The 27,209-nt window shown below is 33.2% G+C and overlaps 1 protein-coding gene across 1 annotated transcript in view; it reads left to right on the forward strand.

Annotated features, from left to right (window-relative positions):
- The window catches only part of LOC137210719 (CUB and sushi domain-containing protein 3), a 705,705-nt gene that overhangs the window by 383,103 nt on the left and 295,393 nt on the right, over window positions 1-27,209 (forward strand). Inside the window, exons 19-21 of the mRNA XM_067712783.1 lie at window positions 6,646-6,837; window positions 11,427-11,553; window positions 14,293-14,495. Coding sequence (XP_067568884.1) covers window positions 6,646-6,837; window positions 11,427-11,553; window positions 14,293-14,495 — 522 coding nt within the window. The remainder of the gene's footprint in view (window positions 1-6,645; window positions 6,838-11,426; window positions 11,554-14,292; window positions 14,496-27,209) is intronic.

Here is a 27,209-nt window from a genome sequence, read left to right on the forward strand (position 1 = left end):
ATGTTGAAGAAATATTTCTTGATTACCTGTCATTTATATATACAATATTGGATATAATTTCTTCATGTTAGAATAACAGAAGAGTCATCTTCATAACCTTCACATCTTAAAAGTTTTGTAAATTTTGAGCTTAAATATGTAATGACCTACTAATTTACTTCTTATATAAAATTAACTTCTGGCAGATTGAAGACATATGCAAGTCTCAAAACTTTAAAACGCTTAGAAAAAAATGTGGCCTAGAATAGCTGTGTCTTTAAGGCGAAGAAAGATTTCTCAAAGAAGATACATGAGCAAAAATCTCTCAATACTCAGGAGCATTCCTGCCCTTCTAAGCACTTCCCATAAGTGTAGAGACTAAAAATCTGGCAACTGCATTTCCCCTGCTCTTGCCAGCCAAAATCTCTCCTTAGATTCTGCCAATTAAAGGCAAACATGTGAGAGCTGAAAGGTAGGATGGATAAAGAAGCCATTATTTTCCAGCAGCATCTGCAGGCAAGAGTGTGGTGCTGGCAGGTGGTTGTATGTGGCAGCAGCTTCCCTGAACTCCTGGATTCTTGAAAACCAGCAGTGATCTTCTGACCTTCACACCCTCTGAATTTCTTTGTATTTTCCCTCTAATTTCTTGTATTGAATTTGAGCAACTCAAAATATCTAAGTGGCTTCTGTTTTATTGACCAAGTCCCAGTCCTTATTATTATTATTATTATTTTTACAAATCTCTCTATAGGGAAATATACCATAAACACAAAATTTAAATGATATATTTTAGAAGTAGATATTTACAATATAATAGAAAAACATACACTCCATAGAAAGGAATCCTACAAATCAATTTAAAAATATAGTCTAAAAGAAAATATGGGCCAAAAAATTTCACAGTAGAGGTAATTCCAGTAACAATAAGCAAAAGACAAAAAGTGCTTGATAGAAATTAAGAAATGAAAATTAAAGCCAACATAATTTTCTATTGTATGTTTGCCAAAATTGGTAAAAATTAAAAAGTGGTATGATACTAAATGATAATTTGAAGAACTTGAAACTCATGAACTTTGGGGAATGTAAGTTGGTATAGTCACATAGGAGAAATTTGGTGATATCTAGTAAAATTTATTTTTAGATATGTCTAGGTTGAGCCAATTATGCATATACTAAATTTGGCTGATGGCTAAAAATTAACATTCAGGCAAAGCTGAATCCCACTATCCAGAATGATGTACAAATTTAAGATGTGCAAGACACAAACTAGCATATTTAATAATATCACTTACTTTTTCATGCCCAAAGATTAAATCGTGGGAAAAGCTTTGAGTAACATATTTTCTAGTCAGAACTTTATACATGGGATTTAGAACAACGGCAATTAAAAAGAAAAAATAATTATTTACCTTATCTCCTATTCCTCCAGTTGGAAATGCAAAGCAATCATTTGCACAAGCTTTTCTGTTTGTTTGTTTAAACTCTTAACTTCGTTTTTTTTTTTTTCTTTTAAATACTTGCTGGAAAAGTAACTGTTTTGAATGATTTTTCCAAAATTTGATTACACTGCTACTATTGATATATTTATATAAATGGGTAATTTACATATATAATTTGATATATTATAATTTACGTAAGTAAATAAATTACATTAAAAGTTACTCAACAAATAGAATTAAAAAGTTAAATTAAATGTATATAGCTTTTGGGCTTCCCTGGTGGTGCAGTGGTTGAGAGTCCGCCTGCCGATGCAGGGGACACGGGTTCATGCCCCGGTCCGGGAGGATCCCACATGCCACGGAGCGGCTGGGCCCGTGAGCCATGGCCGCTGAGCCTGCGCGTCCGGAGCCTGTGCTCCGCAACGGGAGAGGCCACAACAGTAAGAGGCCCGTGTACCGCAAAAAAAAAAAAAAAAAAAAGTATATAGCTTTTCAAGACTCAAAACTGTAAGGATTGTCTTCTTAAAGCATTCTTATAAAGTTGGTCATTTCAAAGTTTGATATGTCTGATTATTAGTTTGATTAGTGAGAAAAAAGGAATACATAATTTTTCTTCAGTGCTTTCTTCTCTTTATTTTCCTTATGTCTGAACCAAAGAGGATTATCACAGTGTTATGTATGGTCGTGGATTATTTTCTGCTTGTGAATTTTAAAATGACATTCTGCTTTATATACATCCTTATTTAAATATAAAGAATTCTAAAATAAGACTTTTCCTTGCAGGACTCATGGATTAAGTGGAATTTAATAACCAAATCTTAAATATCATTCTTAAAGATTATTCTGCTAAATATTATGTATTAAATCCACCAAAGAATTCTATAGAGCTTAAGATTATGGTAGAATATTGCTTTATTATTTAAACTTTTATTAAGGTTTTTGGTTTAAAAAAAGATATGTTTCTCTAACATATTTATCTTATTACTTTCTCAGTTTCCTTATTAGCAATCTAATTCCCTTTTTATTTAGCAATTTGGAAAGTTCTTACTTTTAGTACATAAAATTAACATATCTTCATTCATCATTCAATACTCTAAAATTTCACTTTAACAGTATTAAATATATACTTACATTTTAGGTGGATTTCAAAGAAATAAAGCATATAAGGACCTTCTTATTTTAGTTACATCAAAAATGCTTACTTACATTCAAAAAGTGATTTTCAGATATCATTTATATTTCTAAGCCATCTGCCTTATTGTACTATTGCTACTATTTTGCTAACCAGATATAACATCACCCTATGTGAATCCACAATTATTCATAAACAAATTGAACAGAAATTATGTTGACGCAGGGATTGAACTATTTATCTTTCATTGGCCAAGGCAGAAGTTAAATAGGAGATTAGCAGATTTTGATTTAATCTTGAGGAGAAAATGATCTATGAATCCCTACATGCTGCATACACCATAGAAACACTTGCATATGTGCAAATGGGGACATAGAAGTATAGCATTTTTATAACAATGAATAATATAAGCAATATAACAATATAAATGTCCATGAGCTGGAGAATAAGTAAATCAATTTTGGAGTATACCTCCAATGGAATATCATTAGTAGTTAAAATGAATAAAGTGTGTATGTATGTGTGTGCGTAAATATAAAAGTAAAAACGCAATGCTGGACAAAAAATAAAGGCTTAGAAGACTTATTTTAATTGTATAATTCATGAAATGTACAGATGCTTGCAAATCATACTATATATTGTTCATAGACGTATAGATATGTGTTAAAAATATAAATTATGTGTGAAAATAATACACTAATTGAGAATATTTGCTAGCTCTCAGTAGGGAAAGACCAGAAAGGGATTGGAGACAGACATAAAAGGAGTTTTAACTTGTTTTGCATTATTTATTTCTTAATAACAATATTAATGTGAATATGAACCAATTAATGTAAATATTAATCTGAAAACTAATCTGAATTAATATTACTATTAATCCGAAGCAACTATTCCATAGTACCAGATGGTGAAGTTGTTGTTTTGACCTTTCTACTGTCTTGTAGATTTCAAATAGTAACTTTAAAATGTTAGAAATCCTTAAAGAAATCTGCTATATGGTGGCAGGAAAGGAATTAGATCTCAGTTTAAGTTATTTAGCAAGTCAAAAGGATTTAGGTAATTGAGGATTTTCAGTTCATTTTGTGCTCTAGAAATTTTCATTTCATCAGAGTATCAAATTGCACAAGGAATGGTGAATATTTATAGTATATGTTTTTTCATACACATCTTTATTTGTCAGTTTCAAGTATTTGAGCTTTTCAATGAAAAGACTGGCAGCTGAATGTTTCCATAAAGATAAGACAGGGCTTCCCTGGTGGCGCAGTGGTTGAGAGTCCGCCTGCCGATGCAGGGGACACGGGTTCGTGCCCCAGTCCAGGAAGATCCCACATGCCGCAGAGCAGCTAGGCCCGTGAGCCATGGCCGCTGGGCCTGTGCGTCTGGAGCGTGTGCTCCTGCAACGGGAGAGGCCACGACAGTGAGAGACCCACGTACCGTTAAAAAAAAAAAAAAAAAAAAAAGAATAAGACAGTTTTGAATATTTATGAATAAGCAACAATAATTCCACCAAATTGGACTAAATTATGTTGTGCTTTGTAGCTTATGTACTGTTGTCCATGTGCATTTTCATCTACAATGCAAAGTATTATAAATTATCTTAATTTACAAAGAATATCTCCGTTATACCTCATCACCAGCAATTGCCAACCACATTTACAAAGCATTCAAATTAAGGAAGGATGAATTTGGTAATAAACCTTGAAAAGAGGGCTTAATTTCCATTTTTATTTTGATAAATGATATGTGGTAAAACTCAAAAGTGGCTGAATCTTGAATAATAAACTGAATATTATGTCTGGTAAAAGGAATTCAAACTTGTTATTTTCAAGCAGGGACATTTTAAATGTAGTGTTAAGTGTGCAGATCCAATCAAAGCAGTATGTCCTAAAAATTTTGTTACTACTTCTGTTGTTTCTACTTCTGTTTTTGAAAGGCTGACTTGCCTGACCATGTATCCTTTATATCTCATATATGTCATAATTTGAGTTAACAACTTCTAACCTCTTGTATGGCTCTGTTTCTGAAGCTGTTTGCATTTGCCTTATTTTAACATATTTTCACCCTAATGAGGCTGTCACAGATTGACCCATATAGGAAATTCCTGAAGGTTTTTTAACTGTCTCATAAATTTCAGTTTCTCAACAACATTATCTTAGCTTATTTTTCAGTTGTCTCCTAGAGATAATTGCCTCTAAGAATCACACTCACTTATGAACATTATTGAACAAATGATTGTAAATTAATTAAGGTGTGTGAAATAATTCTGTTGGTTAACAGAGGAGGGAAAGATGAAGAACCCCTAGAAGAGACTAGGAAGAGCTCCTTATGTTCTCCAAGAGCTAATGTAGACCTTAACATACAGAATTATAGTGTAAATTCAGTACTTCTAGCTGTACATTTCTGGTAATTTTATGTTTATTTTGACACTCTAGGAAGTCAGTACTATAAATTAGTGATTTGTCATCAGTGAGCTAATAAATCCTTTTTTGCTTTCTAGTTCAAATTTAGATTAATTTGGTCAAGGATCTGTGCCTACAAAAGAGATACAAATCTCTTTTTGACTATCATATGATTTAAGATGTACATAAAAAAGTTCTCCTTTTGTCAAATATCATTTGTCTTGAAATCACAGACTTCCCTAATTCATGAAGCTATCTGGAATATTTATCATAATCCTCTAGTCCCAGAAGCTATAATTGATATAATTTAGCACCTAATTATTGTTGGTGCATTCATTATATCTTACATTTATCGTACATTTATGTAATTTGTAAAACATTAAGGGCAGAAGAATTCCTTAGCTAGGGAGGTTAGATTTTGATAACTAGTGTCATGTTTGATTTACATTCTGAAGTACCTTTTTCTAGTTCTTTCAGTATCTTAATAGTGAATTGTGCTATGACTGTTTTAATATTCATCTTTATTAATTTTATTCTGAATACACACACAAGGTATTCTGGATCTACAGAGATTAATTATTATCATTTAAGTGATATAATTAATAATAGTAATAATAATAACTGTGTCAGCATCCCTTTGACCCAGTCCTTACCCCTGTAGTAACACGATGAAAATCAGATGGAAAGATCTACACAAGTGACCAGGGACAAGGAATAAAGAAAAATGCACGTGCTGTGCTTAAGATAGTTTTCTTTAACTCCTCTCCTGAAAGGAGGAAGAAAAAAACTTCTGCTCTTTGGAGGTGGGATAGAAAGAATTCTCGGTTTTTATTCTAACCTTTGGAATGTAAATTTAGGGTTTCAATAGTCAGATTAGCCTCCTGTGTCTCCAAGTTTTATAATCTAGAGACATCTGTAAGGTTCTGGGTCTCATTCTTCCTTGAAATGTAAACACAAACCCCCTTCAGAGTTAGGTTCATCTCTGCAGTTCTCTCACTACTCAAACAGTTGTAACTTAACTTCTCAAGTGTTACACTTAGCCCAAGATCACAAGTTTCCAGCAAAAGTCATGTGGAAAGCCCCAACCCTTTAGAAATCAAAAATATGTTCTCTACACCCTACTCTTTTTTTTTTTCCTTGTGAGAAATTTTGAGAGTCGTACATTCTGAAGAAGGCAGAAAATAAAAATTCAGAGTTCTTCAAACTGATTACTGTGTTATATTAACTCTTGATAAAGTATATTTTAAATATAAGGCTATTTCACTTTCTTCTAAGACTATAAAAGTAAAGCAGTCTAAAGTTATATTTGCAGTGGAGACATTTGTTACTTGGATAGTTATGATTTCACATATTTTGTATGGATTTTAATTTTTCATTATTTGATCATAATAGTTACATTGGTCAGAATCTATTAGCTGCAAATCACTTGAAGCAGGCAAGAATCTTACTACTATAAGTTATGATATAGTCATATAGACCATGGGGTAGCATTGCTAAATTTGAATAATACAACAAATTCTAATTTTTGAGAGAAAAAGCTCTCTATGGTGGCTGTAAACGAACAAAATTAAATACGGTAAGAGTAATAAAACCAGGGAAAAGCATGTAATCATATAAAAAAATAAAAAGGGATGATTTGTACAGTTTTAATCTTCCTGTTAAATTTTGTCTTTAATAAACTTGTATTTTCTCATAGGTTTTGAACTTTCACATTGTGAGGATCCTGGCATTCCACAATTTGGATACAAGATCAGTGACCAAGGCCATTTTGCTGGTAGCACTATCATTTATGGATGCAATCCAGGCTATACTCTCCATGGAAGTAGCCTTCTCAAGTGCATGACAGGGGAGAGAAGGGCATGGGACTACCCTCTGCCATCCTGTATTGGTAGGATACTGCTTTAGGTTTTCATGAAATACTTCTATGGAAGTGTTATTAAAATGTACTGTACCTTTTCAAGTTATTCAATCTGTCCACACACAACTCATACTTTAATGAAAAAGTTAATGAATTCATAGCTCAGATTTGTGGAGAGTGAGAGGGTTCTTTTCATAATCTTACCAGTAAGTACATTCTCTTTTTTGGGTAAAAAATGGTTTGAAGCCATTATGTTTATCTTATCTTGATACAAAGTTTAACTCACTACAAAAATATGCTGAAACTCTTAATCATACACATTTATTGAATCACATTGACCAGTTTTGTTTTTTGTGTGTTTTTTTGGGTTTTTTTAGATTTGTTTTTATATACAAAATTGTTGCTTATGCTGGTATCAAGCTAGATTAAAAAACAGTAAACTATTCTCAATAACTTCAAAGTCTTTATATACTTTTTCAAAAACTAAAAGTGCATATGTTTTTCTTATGTGTATGTATCATGACATAATTAAATGAATTTCAGTAACAAAAGGCAATGTGAGAGTCAGTGATATCAGATATATTGCCTATATGAAGCTATAGATTGATCATTTTCTCTCTTATTTGTATAGCTGGAATACAATTTTATTGCTACCATCTTTAGATTGATTAACAAATAACTGGGTATTATGTGAGAAGCAGGGTGGATAGAAAAGTGTTGATAAAGACATCTGCTTTTTTTTTTTCTTTTTTTGCTCCAATATCAAATAGTGCCAGGCTGGAATATTAGGACAAGAAAAGATACTTAAACAATATCAAAACATTTAAACAAAACACTAACTCCTCAGTAGGGAACAAACATGATTCTTTAGCAATTCTTATTTCTGAATGGCATTTGTGGAAGCACAAATCCATTCTGTGTCAGGCCCATATGGATAAAATTGACTTAAACTTTTTTTTTTAAACAGCTTTATTAAGTTGTAATTGGTATCTTTAAAAAATGCACAGGGCTTCCCTGGTGGCACAGTGGTTGAGAGTCCGCCTGCCGATGCAGGGGACACGGGTTTGTGCCCCAGTCCAGGAAGATTCCACATGTCGCGGAGCGGCTGGGCCCGTGAGCCATGGCCGCTGAGCCTGCGGGTCCGGAGCCTGTGCTCCGCAATGGGAGAGGCCACAACAGTGAGAGGCCCGCGTACCGCAAAAAAAAAAAAAAAAAAAAAATGCACGTTTAATGTATACAATTTGATGAGTTTGGAGACCTGGACCTTTTGAGACAAATTTTAATGTTTGTTAGTTGATATAGTCAACATAGGAATCTCCACAAAACTTGAAGGAATTCAAATAGAAAAAAATGAAATGCTAGTTATTAGAGGTCTTACAACTAATTGCAGTGTTTTTGATGACATGAGTTTTCTATTGGTTTATTAAAACAGTGATTCACACAGAAAGCAAACATACTTTTGTCTAAACAGAATGCAATTATAGTGCTTTCCTTTCAGATGGCATCTGAATTTTGGATAGATTATGAGGATAATACTACAGTAACAACCTAAATTGACAAAGCTTGAGATTCTGGAATATGACCAACAATCAACCCACTGTCATTGGTTATGAGAACAATGTAGCACTGATTAGTTCTCTCTGAAGTTATGTTCTTTGATGTAAATATGAAATATATTCAGAAAATCATTAAGGGTTGCAATAGCACAGAAGTATAAACTTGTAAATACTGACTTACCATGTTGTCTTTAAAATTTAAATCATAAACAAATACATTAAAAAACATATATTTTCCTTATATGTTGAACCAAGGTGAAGACATTTTTCATATTTTGGAAAAATTTTATGCAAATAGGACATTTGGTCTGGGATCAGAAAGAAGATTTTAATTTTGTTTGCAATGAATCAATGCACTTTATGTTTATGAATCTGCCAAGTCAAAATTTAATGACGTGACACTGCTCAAGATTTCATGTGAAGGGTAATCTTTTTTTTTTTAATGATGGTTGATCAGGAATAACAGCTGAAAGAGTTGGACACATGGTGTGTCATGCTATGACTTCCATGAGAACAGAAGATGAAATTCTATTTTAGATGGTGTTCTTTACTGGCAATAATTAATAGCTTTACCACCTGGCCTAAAATCATAATTTTCTATGCCCATTAACCTTAAATATCTATTATGATTATATTTTTGCCTTTGCCAAATAAGAAACTTTTTCTCAATTATATGGATTATTTCTAGGTAATTATGTTTCTGTAGCTTATACATTGAGCAAACAAAAATTAATTTTTGAGACACCAAAGCCAAAGAACTTTAACCTTTACACCTTCATTTTTATCTACAAATGTAAGACTTCTGTCAGAATATGAACCCCAGTGGTATGGTATATCACACTGGTTCATTTGAAATCAAAATACCAATAATATTTGTACCAAAGAAATATAGAAAAAGAAAGAGGTATGTTTAGATTCAAGATAAACACAGTACCCAAAATTCCAGTTTGCCTTGAAGTTGCTTAAAAATTAATCTGGAGGAATGAAGTCAAATTTGTTCTCATAAGAAATATATACCAATAATAGTGATAAATCATTAAAATGATGAAAAATGAATTATTATAGCTATACAGTTCTAGGTTATCCAACAAAATTTTTATTTAAAAAATGAGAAAAACCTCAGTAAGTGATGGTAACTTCTTGAATACAGATATCTTTTTATTCACTTTAAAAATAACTTAAGGGCTTCCCTGATGGCACAGTGGTTGAGAGTCCGCCTGCCGATGCAGGGGGCACGGGTTCGTGCCCCGGTCCGGGAAGATCCTACATGCCGCGGAGCGGCTGGGCCCGTGAGCCATGGCCGCTGAGCCTGCGCGTCCGGAGCCTGTGCTCCGCAACGGGAGAGGCCACAGCAGTGAGAGGCCCGTGTATCGCAAAAAAAAAAAATAAATAAATAATAATAACAACTTAAGTTTATTATTATAAATTAATTAAGCTAATGTTGCAATACAAAATAAACTTGCTTAGCCCTCTGTAGGTATGTGTATCAGTTAGGGTTCTCCAGAGAAGAAGGATTAGTAGATCTAGATATAGATCTGTCTATCTGTCATCAAGAAATGTATTTATTTTGAGGAACTGCCTCATGCAGTTGTGGGAGCTGACAAGCCCAAAATCCAGAGGGAAGGTCAAAAGTCCAGAAACTCCAGCAGGACTTAATGCTGCAGGCTTGAGGGAGAATATCTTCTTTTCTAGAAAACTCTGCTCTTCCTCTTAAGGCCTTCTAATTTATTGGATGAAGGCTACCCACATTATCAAGGGTAATCTTAAAGTCAACTGATTGTAGATGTTAACCAGGTCTATAAATAGCAATACCTAAACTAGTGTTTGATAAAATAACTGGGTACTGTAGACTAGCCAAGTTGACACATAAGACTAACCATCATAGTGTGCTAAAATGTAACACCTAAAATCTTTGAAACAATTTTACCTACATGAATAGAGCCTACAGGTTTGAACTATGATATTCGATATTATTAGGTCTTTTCCAAATGCTGAAACTTTCTGTCTTTGACCTTCTTTGCTCTAATAATCGAAACAAAACAAAACAAAATCCAAGATTGTTACTTCAGTCATTGAATTTGAGTAAGACAGTAACACTGCAGAGAACAAGCAAAATAAATATAGCAGTATATTCAAATATTTAAGCAAGAAGTAAAATAGTATGGATTTGGTTTATTTTTTGGTACTATGATAATCTGGAAAATTTTCAAATGTATAATGTATTACTACACTGTGGTTTCTAGGATTTAGAGATGCAGAGCAATATACTAATTAAGCAAACTATTTACTTTCTCTCTTCTCTAGAAAGAGAATTCTTTCTAGATTATTTGCTTATCCAAGTAAAATCATTCCAGATATCCCAATATATTAAATATTATTAAAATGGAGAGGGAATTCCCCAGAAGATAAAATTTTTATTATATTGTATGATGATGCTTACATTTTTAATTTGATAAATTTTATAAAAATCAGAGACCAGTTTGATTTCAGTTTAAATCAAAACTGAGCTAGATTTAACTGAAGAAAAATTTAATAAAAATGCCATTTTGACTTTCGGGAGGTTAAAAGCGAAAGAGTTTAGAGTGATTTAAAGGGGAATAAAAGGACAATGAAATTTAGGAGGCCTGAGGGACTGCAGTAAAGCTTAGTTTTTCTCAGAGGTAAGGTAGTAAGATGAATTATTCAGCCTACAATCAACTAGCAGTGAGCAACTTGCCATCTGTTTCCCCTTTTTACATTATCATTATTTAACAACACATCTTAAAATGTTTGGAAGCCTAAACTCAGAGTTTTGAGTGTGTACTTTTTCAATTCCCTAATTAGGTTTATTATACTATTTTTATATGATCTGACTTGAGATTCTTTTTTTATTGTACAGTATGTTCTTGCTTCAATTAATACCTTAAACTGAGAAAGCATATACAAATATATACTTTCAATAAGAGGAGAAACCAATCTCTATTTTCCTTCAGGTGAAAAAATATATACTATTGAGAAATTTGTAGATTGTTTAGAAAGATTGGCATTAAATTGTGACTTAAAATTGAATTAATTTTTTACTAGCCGAATGCGGAGGTCGTTTTAAAGGAGAATCATCAGGAAGAATCTTATCTCCTGGTTATCCCTTTCCATATGATAATAATCTGCGTTGCATGTGGATGATTGAGGTAGATCCAGGAAACATTGTCAGGTAAATGGATTTTATTATTTCAAAATGACCAGGGAATCTGAATTTCCCTGATCAGCCTCTATATACAATATCAATTAATATCAAGATTTTTCAATGTTTTTTAACCTTGGCAAAGAAAAACATGGTTTTTATACGTTTAAAATATGAAAAAAAAGTATTCATAAGCATGATTTATTGATTTGTGGTCCACAACAGTAGTTCATACAGCCCCTTATAGAGAAGCTTTTCAGTTATAAGAGGGCACACAGAAGGTGCGAATTTTTCCTACTTGTTGGCAATGCTATACTTTCAGTTCTGCATGACTTAAGACGCTGAGTCCATCATTTTGATAGGTATACAGAGTTGTGCAGATCACTGTCGTGAGTTCAGCCTCATGAACATTTAGAAGAAATAAGAATGGAAGAGGACCCAGTACCTATTCCCTGTCTTCCCTAGATTTAGGCATATCTCTGAAGCATTTGCTCTCTTCCCCTTTAACCATGTTAGAGTTCTGTTCCTGCTGAGTTTCGTTAGGTGGCTCACAGTTCTTCACATAATTTCCTCTTAGATGATGGCAGAACCGTAGCCTCCTAAATTAACACCAGTCAGGTTTCCAAGGCGCACCTGCTCTCAGTTCTAGTTTAACTATTATTGTTATGACTAGGGATGAATTAGTAAATGAACAAATTCCCCTTGACATATGAGCTAACAATTGTGTTATCACTCACAAAACAGTGACATTAAGAATTGCTGCTGGGGGCTTCCCTGGTGGCGCAGTGGTTGGGAGTCCATCTGCCGATGCGGAGGACGCGGGTTCGTGACCCGGTCCAAGAGGATTCCGCATGCCGCGGAGCGGCTGGGCCCGGGAGCCATGGCCGCTGGGCCTGCGCTTCCGGAGCCTGTGCTCCGCGGCGGGGAGGCCACAGCGGTGAGAGGCCCGCGTATTGCAAAAAAAAAAAAAGAATTGCTGCTTTATATAAATGGATTTTCGAACAGGCTTATGGGTGATGAAGGCAGTTTTATGGGAAACCAATATTGTCCTTCAAATAACATGCTGCAAGGTGTACTCCATGTATTGTTGGATGCAGTGTGAACTGGTACATTACTTTTGCAAGGCAATTTGCAGCTACAAATTGAATCGAACCTCAGCCTACTTTTCTTTAAGATACATCACGTATTGTTTTATTTTAAATATTAGAAATAGTAAATGTGAAAATACTAAACTCAACAGAATTCTGGTATTTTTAAAAATTAAAGAAAAATATTTGATATTAAATTACAACCCAGATCACATATCACACATGAATGTGGTATGTGTGTGTGTGTGTGTGTGTGTGTGTGTGTGTGTGTATATATATAGAGAGAGAGAGAGAGAGAGTTAAGCATGTTGATATAATTGGATTTCTAATTTTTGGCATTAGGTGCAAAAAAATCAGACATTAATTTTGTCTAGATTAGACACAAAGCAAAATAGATTTAACATGAAACCTTTTTTTTTTTCCTTTTTTGTGCATTTTTTTGGGGGTAGACACTTTCACATTAAGGAAGTTCCCTTTTACTCCTAGATTACTGGGTGTGATGATTATGAATGAATACTGAATTTTTAAAATACTTTTTCTGTGTATATTGAGATCTTCATGTGATTGTTTTCCTCCTTATATCTGCCACTGTGGTGAAATGTAATCGCTGGTTTTTGAATGTGAACCATTTTTGCATTTGCGGAATAAACCTCATTTGAGTCTGATAAAACAAACAAAAAACTTGAAACAGTGGAAATGACACATACTATGGAATTAGATAACTTGAGTTCAATTCATGACTCTGCCACCCTTTGAGCAATCTTATTTAATCTATCTCAACCCCATTTGCTACTTTTGTAAAATTGAGATAAAAATTGTTCCTGCTTCATTGGGTCATGGTAACAATTAAAGGAAGAAAATCGATGTAATGCATTTTGCACAGTGCCTGGCACATATGAGATCCTCTAAGTGTCACCTGCCATTGCCACAGTTAAAAGTCATGAACACTGAAAAGAATGTACAGATCTTCCTCGGGTTTCATCCTGATAAACTCAACGTAAGTTGAAAATATCATAAGTTGAAAATGCATATAATATAACTAACCTACTGAACATCATAGCTTAGCCTAGCCTACCTTAAACATGCTCAGAACACTTACATTAGTCTACAGTAAATCATCTAACACAAAGTCTATTTTATAATAAAGTGTTGAGTATCTCACGTAACTTTATTGAAAACTATAGTGAAAGTGAAAAATGGAATGGTTTTATGGGTATATTATGGTTGTAAATGTATTGGCGGTTTGTCTTTGTGATCTTGTGACTGACGGAGCTGTAGCTCCCTGCTGCTGCCCAGCATCGTGAGAGAGTATCATACAGCATATCACAATTGGGAAAAGATCAAAATTCAAAGTACAGATTTTACTGAATGCATATCTCTTTTATACCATCTTAGAGCAAAAAAATCCTAAATTGAATCATCATAAGTCAGGGATAGTCTGTATACCCAAAGTTTTTATAATTTGCAGAGGTGATATAATAGTACATTTAATCATATTCTAAAAAAAATTTATACTGCTCAAGAAAAATTCATTAAGTTTATATATGCAGTTTACATAATTCATTTTTATCTGATAGAATAAAAGGAATATCTAGTAGAAGCAAGATGAATATTTGTTATATTCTTTATTTAAAACTGAATCCATGTTTAAGATAATCAGAGATATATGGTTCTCCCACAGCCTACAGTTTCTTGCTTTTGATACGGAAGCATCGCATGATATACTCCGAGTTTGGGATGGTCCACCAGAAAATGATATGCTTTTAAAGGAAATTAGTGGTTCTCTTATTCCTGAAGGAATCCACAGCACCCTCAACATAGTAACCATCCAGTTCGACACGGACTTTTATATCAGCAAATCTGGATTTGCAATTCAATTTTCAAGTGAGTTATTTTTTTATTTCTTAAATAAAAAATAGGAGTGCTATTTAAATAGTTCTGTTTACTGCTCAAAACTTTAATTTTAAAATTTTAATGATCTTAAATATTCCTCTTTCTAGTCTTATTATTCATCTGGACTTAAGGTAAAACATAAGAAAAAGAAATACAATTAACTTTTAATTAATTAATTATTGAGACCTTCTCTCCAATTGTCAAACCAATTTTCCATAAAGATGGTGTTAAAATAATTCAGCAAATGAAATAATTACATTATACAGCTTGTAATTTGAATTTACCATAAAATTATATTTTAGAATGTACAATTTTTGGAGATAAGGAAGGAAATGAATATTTGCCATTAAAAGAGAAGCAACCCTACATTTTTACTAATTTTATTTTTCTTCTGTTAAAGATCTTAATTATATATTCACAGGAAGCTTTGACAAAATATTTTAGATCTACTATTAAATTAAAGATTTTCTACAACAATGAAATATCATTCATTATAATTACTATTGTTCATGGCCTTTTTCCTTTTTTTTCTTTTTATGACACTGCTAAGTGATTAAATATATGCTGTTCTGTAAAACGGATTTTGGTTTAATGGCTGGAGAAAATAAATGAAAACTCAAAAATTTTAGTTGCTATTTTTTCACTCTTATTACCAACACACATTATCTCTTTGAGAAAAATATCTAAGGGATCTTCTAATTGTATAGCCTTAAAAAGTCCTATTAATTGAAACTTGCTGAGATTTCCAACATCATCTATGGGAAGAGTGCAAACCAGTATTCTTCAAATGTGCCTTAATTCAAATCCTGTCTTCTTACTAATTGCTGACTTTGGACACCTCACCTCATCACCTGAGTCTGAGTTTTCTAATTTACATAGGAATAATAATGCTCATCTCATAAATAGATTATTAGGATTTAACATGATCACATGTGCACAGTTCTTAGTATTGAGTAGTAAATAGTGCCCAGTGAACTATTATCGTTATATGAATAAATGTAAAATTGGAACCCTTTAGAAAAAGCATGAAGGACTTTTTCAATGACTGGCCCGAAAATATACCACTTTAGATTAACAACTGGTCAATAAAAATATATAATTAACTTGACAGACCTTTTGTTCATGGAAGACAGTTGTTTGGCATAATCAACTAAAGTAAATGAATTGTTTTGTTATAAATAAGGCTCATGTGAGAGACGTGTACATCAGCAGAATCAGTATCTTTCAATTTGTACCCTTAGTGTATCTTTTGAGACAAAGAAAAAAGGAATGAAAAATAAGAGAATGATTATGTAATTAATGAACATAAATGGCTTGTAATTCTGAAACACTTATAAATGAAACATTGTTCATATTTATATCTTCTATTTTCTACTGTTTATTTCTTTTTTATTTGAAGTTAGGAACAATTTGTCAGCAAACTGCTTATGATTGCTGTTCAATTTCAGTTATTTATAATGGTAGTTTGGCAACCAACAGCTCTCCTTTCATTTACCTTAAATTAGTAAGGTTTTACACTTACATGGTTATTTGTGATTAAATATCTGAAGGCAGTCATGTGAAAAGGTGCTTCAGGCTCTTGTTTGTGAGTGCCAAGTACATCTGATTAATAGAAACAGACTGCTTTATATGCATTTCTGGAATTTTTAATGCACATTTGTCTGTGAAATTAGCAATACATTTTTATATTTATTGCATTTGTAGGGCATATTAAAGTTATGGAAACAATATGTATCATACCAGAGTTTTAATAAATCTGCCTCCATAATATTCTTTTAAGATGCATACAAATGTGTACTACTGATCTGAGACTAAAAACCTATTCATTGAGATAAAATTACCTGGAGAGTTAATATATTGTGAATAGCATCAATCAATGAAAATTAGTCTCTGGGTTGGAGATCTTCTGTAACTTATGCCTATACAGCTTTATAAGTGTTCAGATTTCAAATGTGAAAATAGTTTTTTCATGAATGAGGTCTTGCTTGGTGCCAAGAACCGTAAGTAGTTTGTATGATCTATTTAATCCTCACAGAAGCCATTATGAGATATGTTGCATCATCCCCATTTACCAAACAGTACACTGAGGTTCAGAAAGTGAGTTAATTTGTTCAAGGTCACACCCTAGCAGATGCCTGCAGCTGTGACTCAAATCCACCTATGTCTGAAAGGAGATTAACACTGTGCCTGGTGCATAGTAAATACTTAACAGTTATTACTACTCTTTTGCTCTCCTTATTTATTATTTATTAATATTCTAGAGGAAATACAAAGATTTTCATTATATGTTATTAGTTACAATGAAGTTCTACAATTTAATCAGCTTGTCTTTCTGATTTTCCTTACAAGAACCACATCTAAGGTCACACTTCCAAAAAGCAGATGATTTATACAAGTGAAGCAGTGAGAAGGAATAAAGGAAAGGTGGAGTGTGTACATTCCTGCCCCCTCTGGCTAAAGTCATTTTGCCCTATAGGAAGACAGACTAATTTTAAAGTGGAACTTGAAATAAAGAGTTTTATGTAAAGTCATCTAATTGTCAAAGAAAACAACTAATCTTAAAGAGAATATTAAGGTCTGTAGTCCAATAAATCATGACTGTGGGTCAAATTTGGCTTGCAGGTCAAAATTTGCCACTTGAGTGTTTTACCTGAATTCCTTTTCCCAAGATAAATCTATCTCATGTTACCCATTTATTCATTTGTTCATTCGTTCATTCTAGGAGAGTCTATTAAAGGACCAGATAGTAAGCATATTTATCTCCAGCTATTTCTCGAGTGCATCTTTCCTTTCACTTAGGCAAATCTTCTTAGTTACATAAACACACGCACACACACACACACACACACACCCTGTACTGTTTTCTGTCCCTAAAGTTTCTTTTACTTTAAATTTTTTCTCAGTCTTGCTCATTCTTCCAGACTCAGCACCAAGACCTCTCTTTATAAAATATTTTCTGACCTCTGTATAAAACATTTTTAAATGTTTATAAAACCATCTCTTTTACAAACATCCTCTGACCTCTCTTTATAAGACAAATTCCAGCCCATGCTCTAGGCACTAGCTATAATTTTTTTCCAAATAAAGATGTGAAAACATGGTTTATCATTTCATTGTTCTGAAGATGTTTTAATTATACGAACTTTGCCTCTCTAAATGTCCGTAAAGAGCAAACATTCTATTTAGGGTGATCATGTAATTTATTGTTCAAATCTAAGATAACTTTTGAGAGTAAAAGGGGACACTTAAAAATTAAGCTGGGGCTTCCCTGGTGGTGCAGTGGTTGAGAGTCCGCCTGCCGTTGCAGGGGACACGGGTTCATGACCCGTTCCGGGAAGATCCCACATGCCGCGGAGCGGCTGGGCCCGTGAGCCATGGCTGCTGAGCCTGCGCGTCCGGAGCCTGTGCTCCGTAGCGGGAGAGGCCACAGCAGGGAGAGGCCCGCGTACCGCAAAAAAAAAAAAAAAAAAAAAAAAATTAAGCTGGACAACAGGCATAAACTAGAACAATAGTAGCCAAATCAGTTTGTATCATTATTTTAATTGTCAGATTTTCATTCTGTTCCCATTCCACCCACCATCACCACCACAGTGCCTGTTCCTTTTTTGAGCAAAGAGCTAAGTGTCAAATAATAACTTAAAAGAGGAATGAGTCAGGAAATAGCAGCAAAACAGTCTTAAGCAACAAAATGTAACCAACAAAATGGATTTCAGTGAACTTGGTGCAAAGTGAATTTAACTGAAATGTAGGTCACATACCAACTTCATAATCACTGTCAAGCCACTATCAGCAGCCTCATGCCTTCTATTCCATGATCTAGTCAGTCTTTGTAGTCTTTTGCTTTGCCTCTTGGTGTTATATTCTGCAAGACTCTTTTGCTTAATCACAGCTACTTAAGTCTGACGTGGCTACCTCATGCTGTCCTATGTTCTCCTATGTTCTGCCCTTGGTTCTCAGCAGTCAGGCTCTATATATATCTCCTACTTTAATTCGTAATCTGCTTCTCTCATCCCACTTTAGTTCCTCAGCGAGGACATCTTTAAGTATCATGCTGTCATTTGCCCACAGAATAGTTGATTTTGACAGAGCATTTTCTGTGCTCTTCACTCTTTGACATCTCTTTTAAGAATATGCCCCTGCTGGATAATACAAAATACCAAGGGCCATATCTTATACTGTTGAAAATTCTCAAGGAGATGGATTCCTTAGTCATGAGACGTTGATGTCTCCCGGCCTTAAAGGACTGCATGGTGCCCCTGCATTTGTTCCCATCCTCATTATTACTGCCTGCACTGCTGTAGCAGTCGACTAGCCACTCACTTCATTGTCTCTCCAGCCAGACTTTTCTCTACATTTCCACCTGACTGATGTTTTGAAAATATAAATCAGACATCACTCCTTTGTTTAAAATTCTTTTATGGCTACACAGTCATAAGTTCAAAACTATGGAATTACATTTAAAGCCTCCACAATTTGCACCCAAATTATCTGCCAGCTTCATCTCTCACTATTCAGTTACATACATCTAGTCATCTAACTGCACTGTCCTGAAAAGACATTGACCTTTCACATTTCTGCTTCTTTTGCAAACTCTCTTCCATGTTCCTGGAACACTTAAGTCCACATTCAAAAATCCATAAATTCTTAGTCATTTTCCAAGGCCCAGATCAAATGACACTTTAAGTACTAATGAACTTCTAGGCAGAATTAGTCACTCCCGTATCTGCAGTGCCCTGGCACTATGTGTGTATTATATTAGAATGGCTGTATATCCTCGTTTGCCCAAGACAACCCTGGTTTATGCCTATTTTCCTGGCATCCTGACTTGTTTGACATTTGGTCTGTATTTTCCATTTTCAACAAAGTATCGTTATTAATAGTTCTGTTAAAATAGCCAAGGTGTATTTATTAGCTATTGTCTTTGATCTCATCTAGTAATGTGTGAGATATATTCCCAGTGCTCAGAGTAATTATAACACATGATTAATTTTGAAAGACAAATACTGATAACCCATCTCTATTTTCCAGTCTTTTGTGGATGCCAGGTAACTTACACTTCCCCTTCATGGGTAGCATATAGGGCTCTTGTAGATGAAATGAAAATATTCTCAGATATTAACATCTAACTCATTCTGATCTTAGATGGTGTTGGGAGAACTATTTGATACTGTTGCCCTGCCAGCTATTTTGTATGACAGCAAGTTATGTCATAATCTATTCTGTGGCTTGAAAGATACATAAAGCTGTCAGGCCATGAGTTGGCCAAATCACTGAGAAGTATGTATTCTTGAAATATCCACAGAAGTAGAGGTTGCACAGATGTGCTGTAGAGCTATAGTCTGAATGTTCTTGCCATGAGTGTTTGTTATTTATTTTATAGGATAAATTAACAATTATTTATTTTATCATACTGTTTTATTATTTTACAATAGACATTTATGGCAGCAGTGGGATAGAAAGTACATTCTGAATATTCATTTCTTAAGAAAGCTTAATTCCACCAAGATTTCTAAAAGAAAGTTCAGCTGAAGGAGGCTGTCAGGAAGACCCAGCAGAGATCAACAAGGATGTCAGACAAACTTATTCCTGCAAAATTTGAAACTAAACCCAAAAAGATAGCAGGAAAGGAGCTAGAAGAATTTTTGTTTATTATGATTTGTGAATCAAAGCATTTTAGTACATCCAGAAACACATTTTTTAAAAAGTGGGGAGTTCCACATGATCCCATCTCAATTAAACATATTTAGGTAAATTGTAAAAATATTTTTAGAGGGTAAATCATGTACTGATTGGTTATTTTTCTATACAATCAAAAAGTAGTAGAATACAGAAAAAAATGAGACTTCCTTGTCTTGTATATTATATTAACATTCTTTTAAGCTACAGAGGGGCAATTTTATATTCTAAAATATGAAACATAATTAAATGGTGATTTGGAGCCATGATAATACATTAACAACATCTTTGTCATTTTAAAGTACTTGATGTATTAAATTGATTATTATTATGATTATTTTAAAGTACCTATCTACTATAGCTATGTTCTTTTCAGTTGAATTATTTCCTAAATAAAATTTCTCCCTGGTTTTAGATTTATCCCTGGGACCCTGATATCATTGGTATTAATAGACCAGTTTTTCCTAATAACTTGTTAACCTCATGTGAAATGGAATATTTTGATTGAGAATGTAGTATATATGATATTAAACATGAGATTTAGACCTAACAGTATATTAATATTTTAAGATATGGATACTTGATATTTTTATTTTATGAACAAATTGCCTACAAATTTTAATATGATAAGTTGTTGGAATACCTGTTTGGATTAACTACATGGTTCTTAGACTTTTATTACTTACATATTAAGGATTTTATACAAGTTGCTCATAATGTCTACTAATCATCAAAATTTTTTTTTAATTTTGTTGTGCTAATCATCAAAAACCCCAATAACAAGAGTGTGTCATACAGAGTGAAGTAAGTCAGAAAGGGAAAAACAAATACCGTATGCTAACACATATATATGTAATCCAAAAAAAAAGAAAAGGTCATGAAGAACCTAGGGGCGGGATGTGAATTAAGACTCAGACCTACTAGAGAATGGACTTGAGGACACGGGGGCGGGGAAGGGTAACCTGGGACAAAGTGAGAGAGTGGCATGGACATATATACACTACTAAATGTAAAACCGATAGCTAGTGGGAAGCAGCCACATAGCACAGGGAGATCAACTCAGTGCTTTGTGAACAACTAGAGGGGTGGGATAGGGAGGGTGGGAGGGAGGGAGATGCAAGAGGGAGGAGATATGGGGACATATGTATATGTATAACTGATTCACTTTGTTATAAAGCAGAAACAAACACACCATTGTAAAGCAATTATACTCCAATAAAGATGTAAAAAAAAAAAAAAACAGTAACATCTCAATTAAAACAAAAGAAAATTGATGATGAAAATGCAACTTGTACACAATGTATGTTAACATACATGGGGATCATGTGGTGTCATTGACCATGTGAAAACTAGAAGACATAAATTTGTTTAAAAAAAAGCATGAGTTTTCATTTAGAACAAATGAAAACTCTACTAATTTCATCACTTTATGTTCTAAATTCTCTTCTGCATATATGAAAAGTGTTAACATGCCAGCTTCCTTAGCAGAAGAACTTCCCAAATAGTTAAATGAGTCCAATCTTATATGTCACATCAGTAACATTAATCACCTCAAATATTTTAATTCCAGCAAAAGTTTTTCTTTTTCCCTCCCTTTTATGAAGCAGAGTATAGTCTTTGAAAGTTCATTGTGATAAAGATGGAACATCTCATAAATTTAGTTACAATTTTAACATTTCAATAATTAAATTTACTTAGACTTATTTTATGGTCCAGCATATATTTTTCTAAAAGAACCATGTGCATTTGAAAAGAATGTACACTTGCCATTATTGTGAATTAAATACCAATTAGATACAGTTGGTTGATAGCATTGTGTTTGAAGTGTTCTATATTATTACTGATATTTTGTCTACTGTTTTTTTTAATCCACTAATGAAAGAGTAGCATTGAAATGCCCAACAGCAGTTGTGGACTTGCCTGTTTATTCTTTCTATCTTATCATGTCCTGTCATGTTTGTGTATCATGAAGATCTGTTACTAGGTGTTTACATTTGAGATGCTATGCCTTCTTAATGAGTTGACTGTTTCATTACAATGAAGTAGCTTTCTTTTTCTCTGGGAATTTTCCTCGTCTTGAAGTTTGCATTGTCTGATATGAATATCTTATAATTAGTGTTTGCATGGTGTTTCATTTAGCATCCTTTTAACTTGTCTTTATGTTTAAAGTAGGTTTCTACTTTAAACAGCACATGATTGAGATACTACTTGCTTGAGTCTTGTTTTTTTATACAGTCTGACGATTTCTGCCTTTTAATTGTAGTCTTTATTTTTTTTCATCTTTATTGGAGTATAATTGCTTTACAATGGTGTTAGTTTCTGCTGTATAACAAAGTGAATCAGCTGTATGTATACATATATCACCATATCCCGTCGCTCTTGCATCTCCTTCCCACCCTCCCTATTCCACCCCTCTAGGTTGTCACAAAGCATGGAGCTGATCTCCCTGTGCTATACAGCAGCTTCCCACAAGCTATCTATTTTACATTTGGTAGTGTATATGTGTCAGTGCTACTCTCTCACTTTGTCCCAACTTCCCCTTCCCCCAAATTGCAGTCTAAATCATCAGACCGTTCACACATAATGTAATTGTTATGGTTTTGTTTGGCTGCTGTATTGCTATTTACTTTTATTGGACCCACCTGTGCATTACCACCATCATTTTCTTCCCCTCTATTAACTTATTGGCTAAACATTTTGGAGGTGGGGGTGTACTTGCTCTAATATTAATAGCATATATCTAGGATCAAAACCTACCATTAACTTCTATTACACACGTCATATGTAATGAAAGAATGAGAGTGTATTTACATTTCCCCCTTCTTTCCTTTCGACTATTGTTTCCATTTATCTTACCTCTATTTATATTAACACCACAATACATTTTTTAAACTTGAAGCAAACAATTATCTTTTAAAGATTTTTTAAATGAGACAAACATCACATATCAAAATTATAGTGTTAAGGATAAGACTATTTGTTTTGTGATAATAATACAAATATAAATTTTGGTGACACACAACTTCATGACAAAAACAAAGCTCTTATAAAATTAAGAAACAGATATATACTTAGAATTGGTTGTGGTGCACATGTAATTCATAACTGCAACCAAGCAAATTCTACGCCTCACAATAAAACTGTCATTAAAATTTACAAATTTTTTATATACATCAAAATAATTGAATTACATTTTTTGTGTGTATGAAAAAGTAATGCTGATTCAAAAATACATAAACTTTAGTATGTCAGTACCAGGTTCTGTTTTCGCTACTCATTGTCATTCAGACCTAGAAAAGTTTGCATCTCTGAAGCACTTTTTCATAATCAACCAAAATGCCCTACTATGGTTTTGAAATTTTTGAAAATAAAACCTTTAAATTTGGTTGATTTATATTAAAATCATATGAAAATCTTTAATCAAAATATTCAGTTATTGGCATGTTAAAGATCTTCAGCTTTTGAAAATTTTGGTGAATTATAATTATTGAAAACAAAGTTTGGAAATAGGAAGACGTTTAAATGCTATTTTTATGAAAAAGTTAAAACACTGTATAAAATTAAAATTTGAAACTATTATTGTCCTGTAGCATGGTTTGACTTGTGAAAAGAGAGTATCTTTTGATGAAGTTCTTATTTTTTAATCAGATTGAATTTATATTTTATACTATAATGGAATAAAATTGAGAAAACATACAATTATACAGCTTACAAGTGAACTATTCCAAAAAAAATCATAATTTAAGACAACTTGGTAAGTTTTATATTATAAAATTTTTTGTCAAGAAAGGTATCTGAAAAGAAGTAAAAATTTACTATCTGTGAAAATACTTAAGCTGAAATATTTATACATTGTTGTATGAAATAAAATCAAATTGAAACTTTCCTCTATTTTAAAGAATTAGTCCTACCAGATACCTCAATACCTATAAAGAAAAACCTTTCTCAATTAAAAATAGTATGGCCTGTAGAGACCTCTGTTAACATGCCAACGATTTAAAATGTATTAAAAATACCTTTAACAATACCAATAAAAATAAGAATATATTGAAAACCACATACTTAAGAAAAAATAGTAAAATGACATTAAATATGCCTAGGAAACCAATTAGAGAACGTACATTTGTACCACAAATGATCATTTTGCTTATCTTATTTTTAATGTTTAATTAACTCATATAAAGATGTTTTTGTGTGCACAGACATGGCATTTTAATTTTTTAGAAATTATTTTTAGTAGTTTTTGCGTAGATACTTATTTTGAAAAGTTCATCAATGTAATATTATCAATCTGGTAAATCAGTACATATTTTTAATTACATAATTTAAATTACTTTTAGCTTTTTATTTCATGCCCACAATTTTTCACTTTCAATGACAAATGTCACCTGATTTTAATAAACATTTTATTATATTAAAGACATATACACATCTGCTGTCCCTCTTAGACTGTGTTCCTTTGAAGCGCAAGGTTTATCCTATTAATATTTGTTTCACCAGAACTTGGCATTGTACCTGGTATTTAGTACTTAGTAAATGTTAAATGAAACTGATTGAGTAGGAAATTTTTTAATAATGTAAAATTAAAGGCACACTGGTATTATATACTGTCAGTCAAGACTAATGTAAAACAATATTTATATGTTTTTACTCTTTTTTTGCTCATTAATTCTGGTGATCTCCAAATATTAGAATTCAATTCTGAATTAGACTTCTATATAATCCTTTATAATCCTTGGATATAAAATCAGTTTCCTGTCTAGGTACCTTTGACAGTCTTCAACCTAACATGCCTTTTGATTTCAAAGAAATTAGACCAGTGATTTTATTTTCACTTTTGTCCATGTATTAGAGAACAAGAATCAATGATGGTATGGAGGTGTTGGCTCTTATTACAGTTCATCCCCAATATAAAACATACTTGGCTTATAGTGGGTGCACAACAATTACCTGGTGAAATAAATGAGTAAATATGTATTTTAAAAAGGTATTTCTATATAAAGTACTTGGAGTATATTATAACACTAGCTTTGTGGTTTCTTTTGCATTGGCAGCTTTGTTTCCCTCCAGGGTTGATAGGAGGGGAATCTCTTGCCATGCTGCTATCTACTTTAACCTGACTTGCCATATCATTAGATGTACCCTTAGAAACATAATGAAATTCTAAAGATAGCCACGTTACTGAGTAGCTAGCAGAGTGTAGGCCTAATAATGATGTTGAACATTCTTTGTAAAATTGATGGATCTTGTACAAAGCAGGGACTCAGTCAAGGGCAAAATTCTCCAGGGTGAAATCCACCTCTAGGTTACCATCTGCATTTCACATATTTTCCGATTGATTTGATTCTAGATGGGATTTCCTTCCAGGTTAAATATTCCCATTACCCAGCTTGATTTCCTTATAGATAGTGAAGTGGAGAATATCGTGTCATTTCTTAGTCAATACAAAAATATAAGGCAATAAAACTGGAAGAGTGTAAGGCCTTGTGAATACCAAATCTGGACTGTGACCTTGCTGAAGTTTCTTGACATATTGAAAAATAATATACAACAACTTCTTAGACAAACTACACAGTGAATAGTAAAATCTAGTGGTCTTTAAAGATTTATCTCAGAGTTTATATTTTCATAGAATTATACAATATAATTGTTAGAATAGAACTTTAAGATTATATTCTAATACTAAATCAGGCAGGTAAAAAATTATTACTATGTCAATTTTACTGATGAGGCAGTTAAAATTCAGGGAACTAATACAACCTGGTCAATGTCCCTTTCTTACAACAGTACAATTTACAGTACAAGTCTTCTGCTCTTGATTTTATCCAACTGTATAGAATCTAAGGTTTTTCTCTTTTGAAAGTTCTTGAGATAAACAAGTTTATACCAAAGTGTCTACTTTCTGAATGGAAAGGACACAAGAACTTATGAGTGATTTAAGTGTATTTATTCTTTGTTGCACAGAGCAATGCCATAAGCAAACTGGACTGTTAATTTGCCCAAGGTCACCAAGATGGTAATTCAGACATTATCTCTGAATTATCATCCATAATATAGTTGAAACTTATACATGTGCTAGTTAGGACTGTGAAATATGTATTAGGTGAGGTGCGCATTTCCAATTAAATTATACGCTCAATTAGATGAAACAAATATAAAATGAGAGGTCAGAAGTATATTTACAGTACTGATGAGTTGTAAAAATGGTGAGAACTCAGTCATTTTCTGTAGTATTTAGTGCTATCAGTATTCTGAAAACAGCCTCAGGTTATCCAGATAGATTAATTAAAGCAAATTAAAATGTAATATAAATGTTGTTACTGCAGTCTTGGAATAAATGTTTCCCAGTGTCAAACAAATGCTAAATTATAAACAAACCTTAAGCATACATTGAAATGACTAGTTGTAATTTTGTTCATTCGTTCATCCATTCATTCATTTCACACACTTTTTTAATAAAAAAATTTATTAAGCACGGGCTTCTTATTGCTGAGCAGGCTTCTCTTGTTGCGGAGCACGTGCTCTAGGCTCAAGAGCTTCAGTAGTTGTGGCACATGGGCTGAGTAGTTCTGGCTCTTGGGCTCTAGAGCACAGGCTCAGTAGTTGGGTCGCATGGGCTTAGTTGCTCCGTGGCATGTGGGATCTTCCTGGACCAGGGCTCAAACCGGTGTCTCCTGCACTGGCAGGCGGGTTCTTAACCACTGCGCCACCAGGGCAGTCCCCCACACATATTACTTGAACTTTTTTTTTTTTTCATTGAAGTATAGTTGATTTACAGTGTTGTGCCAGTCTCTGCTGTACAGCAAAGTGACTCCGTTACACACATATAGACATTCTTTTTTTATATATTCTTTTCCATTATAGTCTATCACAGGATATTGAATGTAGCCCCCTATGCTGCACAGTAGGACTTTGTTGTTTATCCTTGATGAACTGTTTTTAACTATTGTGAAAGATTCTCTTCAATGTCTTACATATAAGGGCAATTTATTCCTAGGGTATAGCAATGCTTGATTTGATAAGATCCCA

This window comes from Pseudorca crassidens, chromosome 17 (assembly GCF_039906515.1).
Source record: "Pseudorca crassidens isolate mPseCra1 chromosome 17, mPseCra1.hap1, whole genome shotgun sequence".
NCBI classification, from domain to species: Eukaryota; Metazoa; Chordata; class Mammalia; order Artiodactyla; family Delphinidae; genus Pseudorca; species Pseudorca crassidens.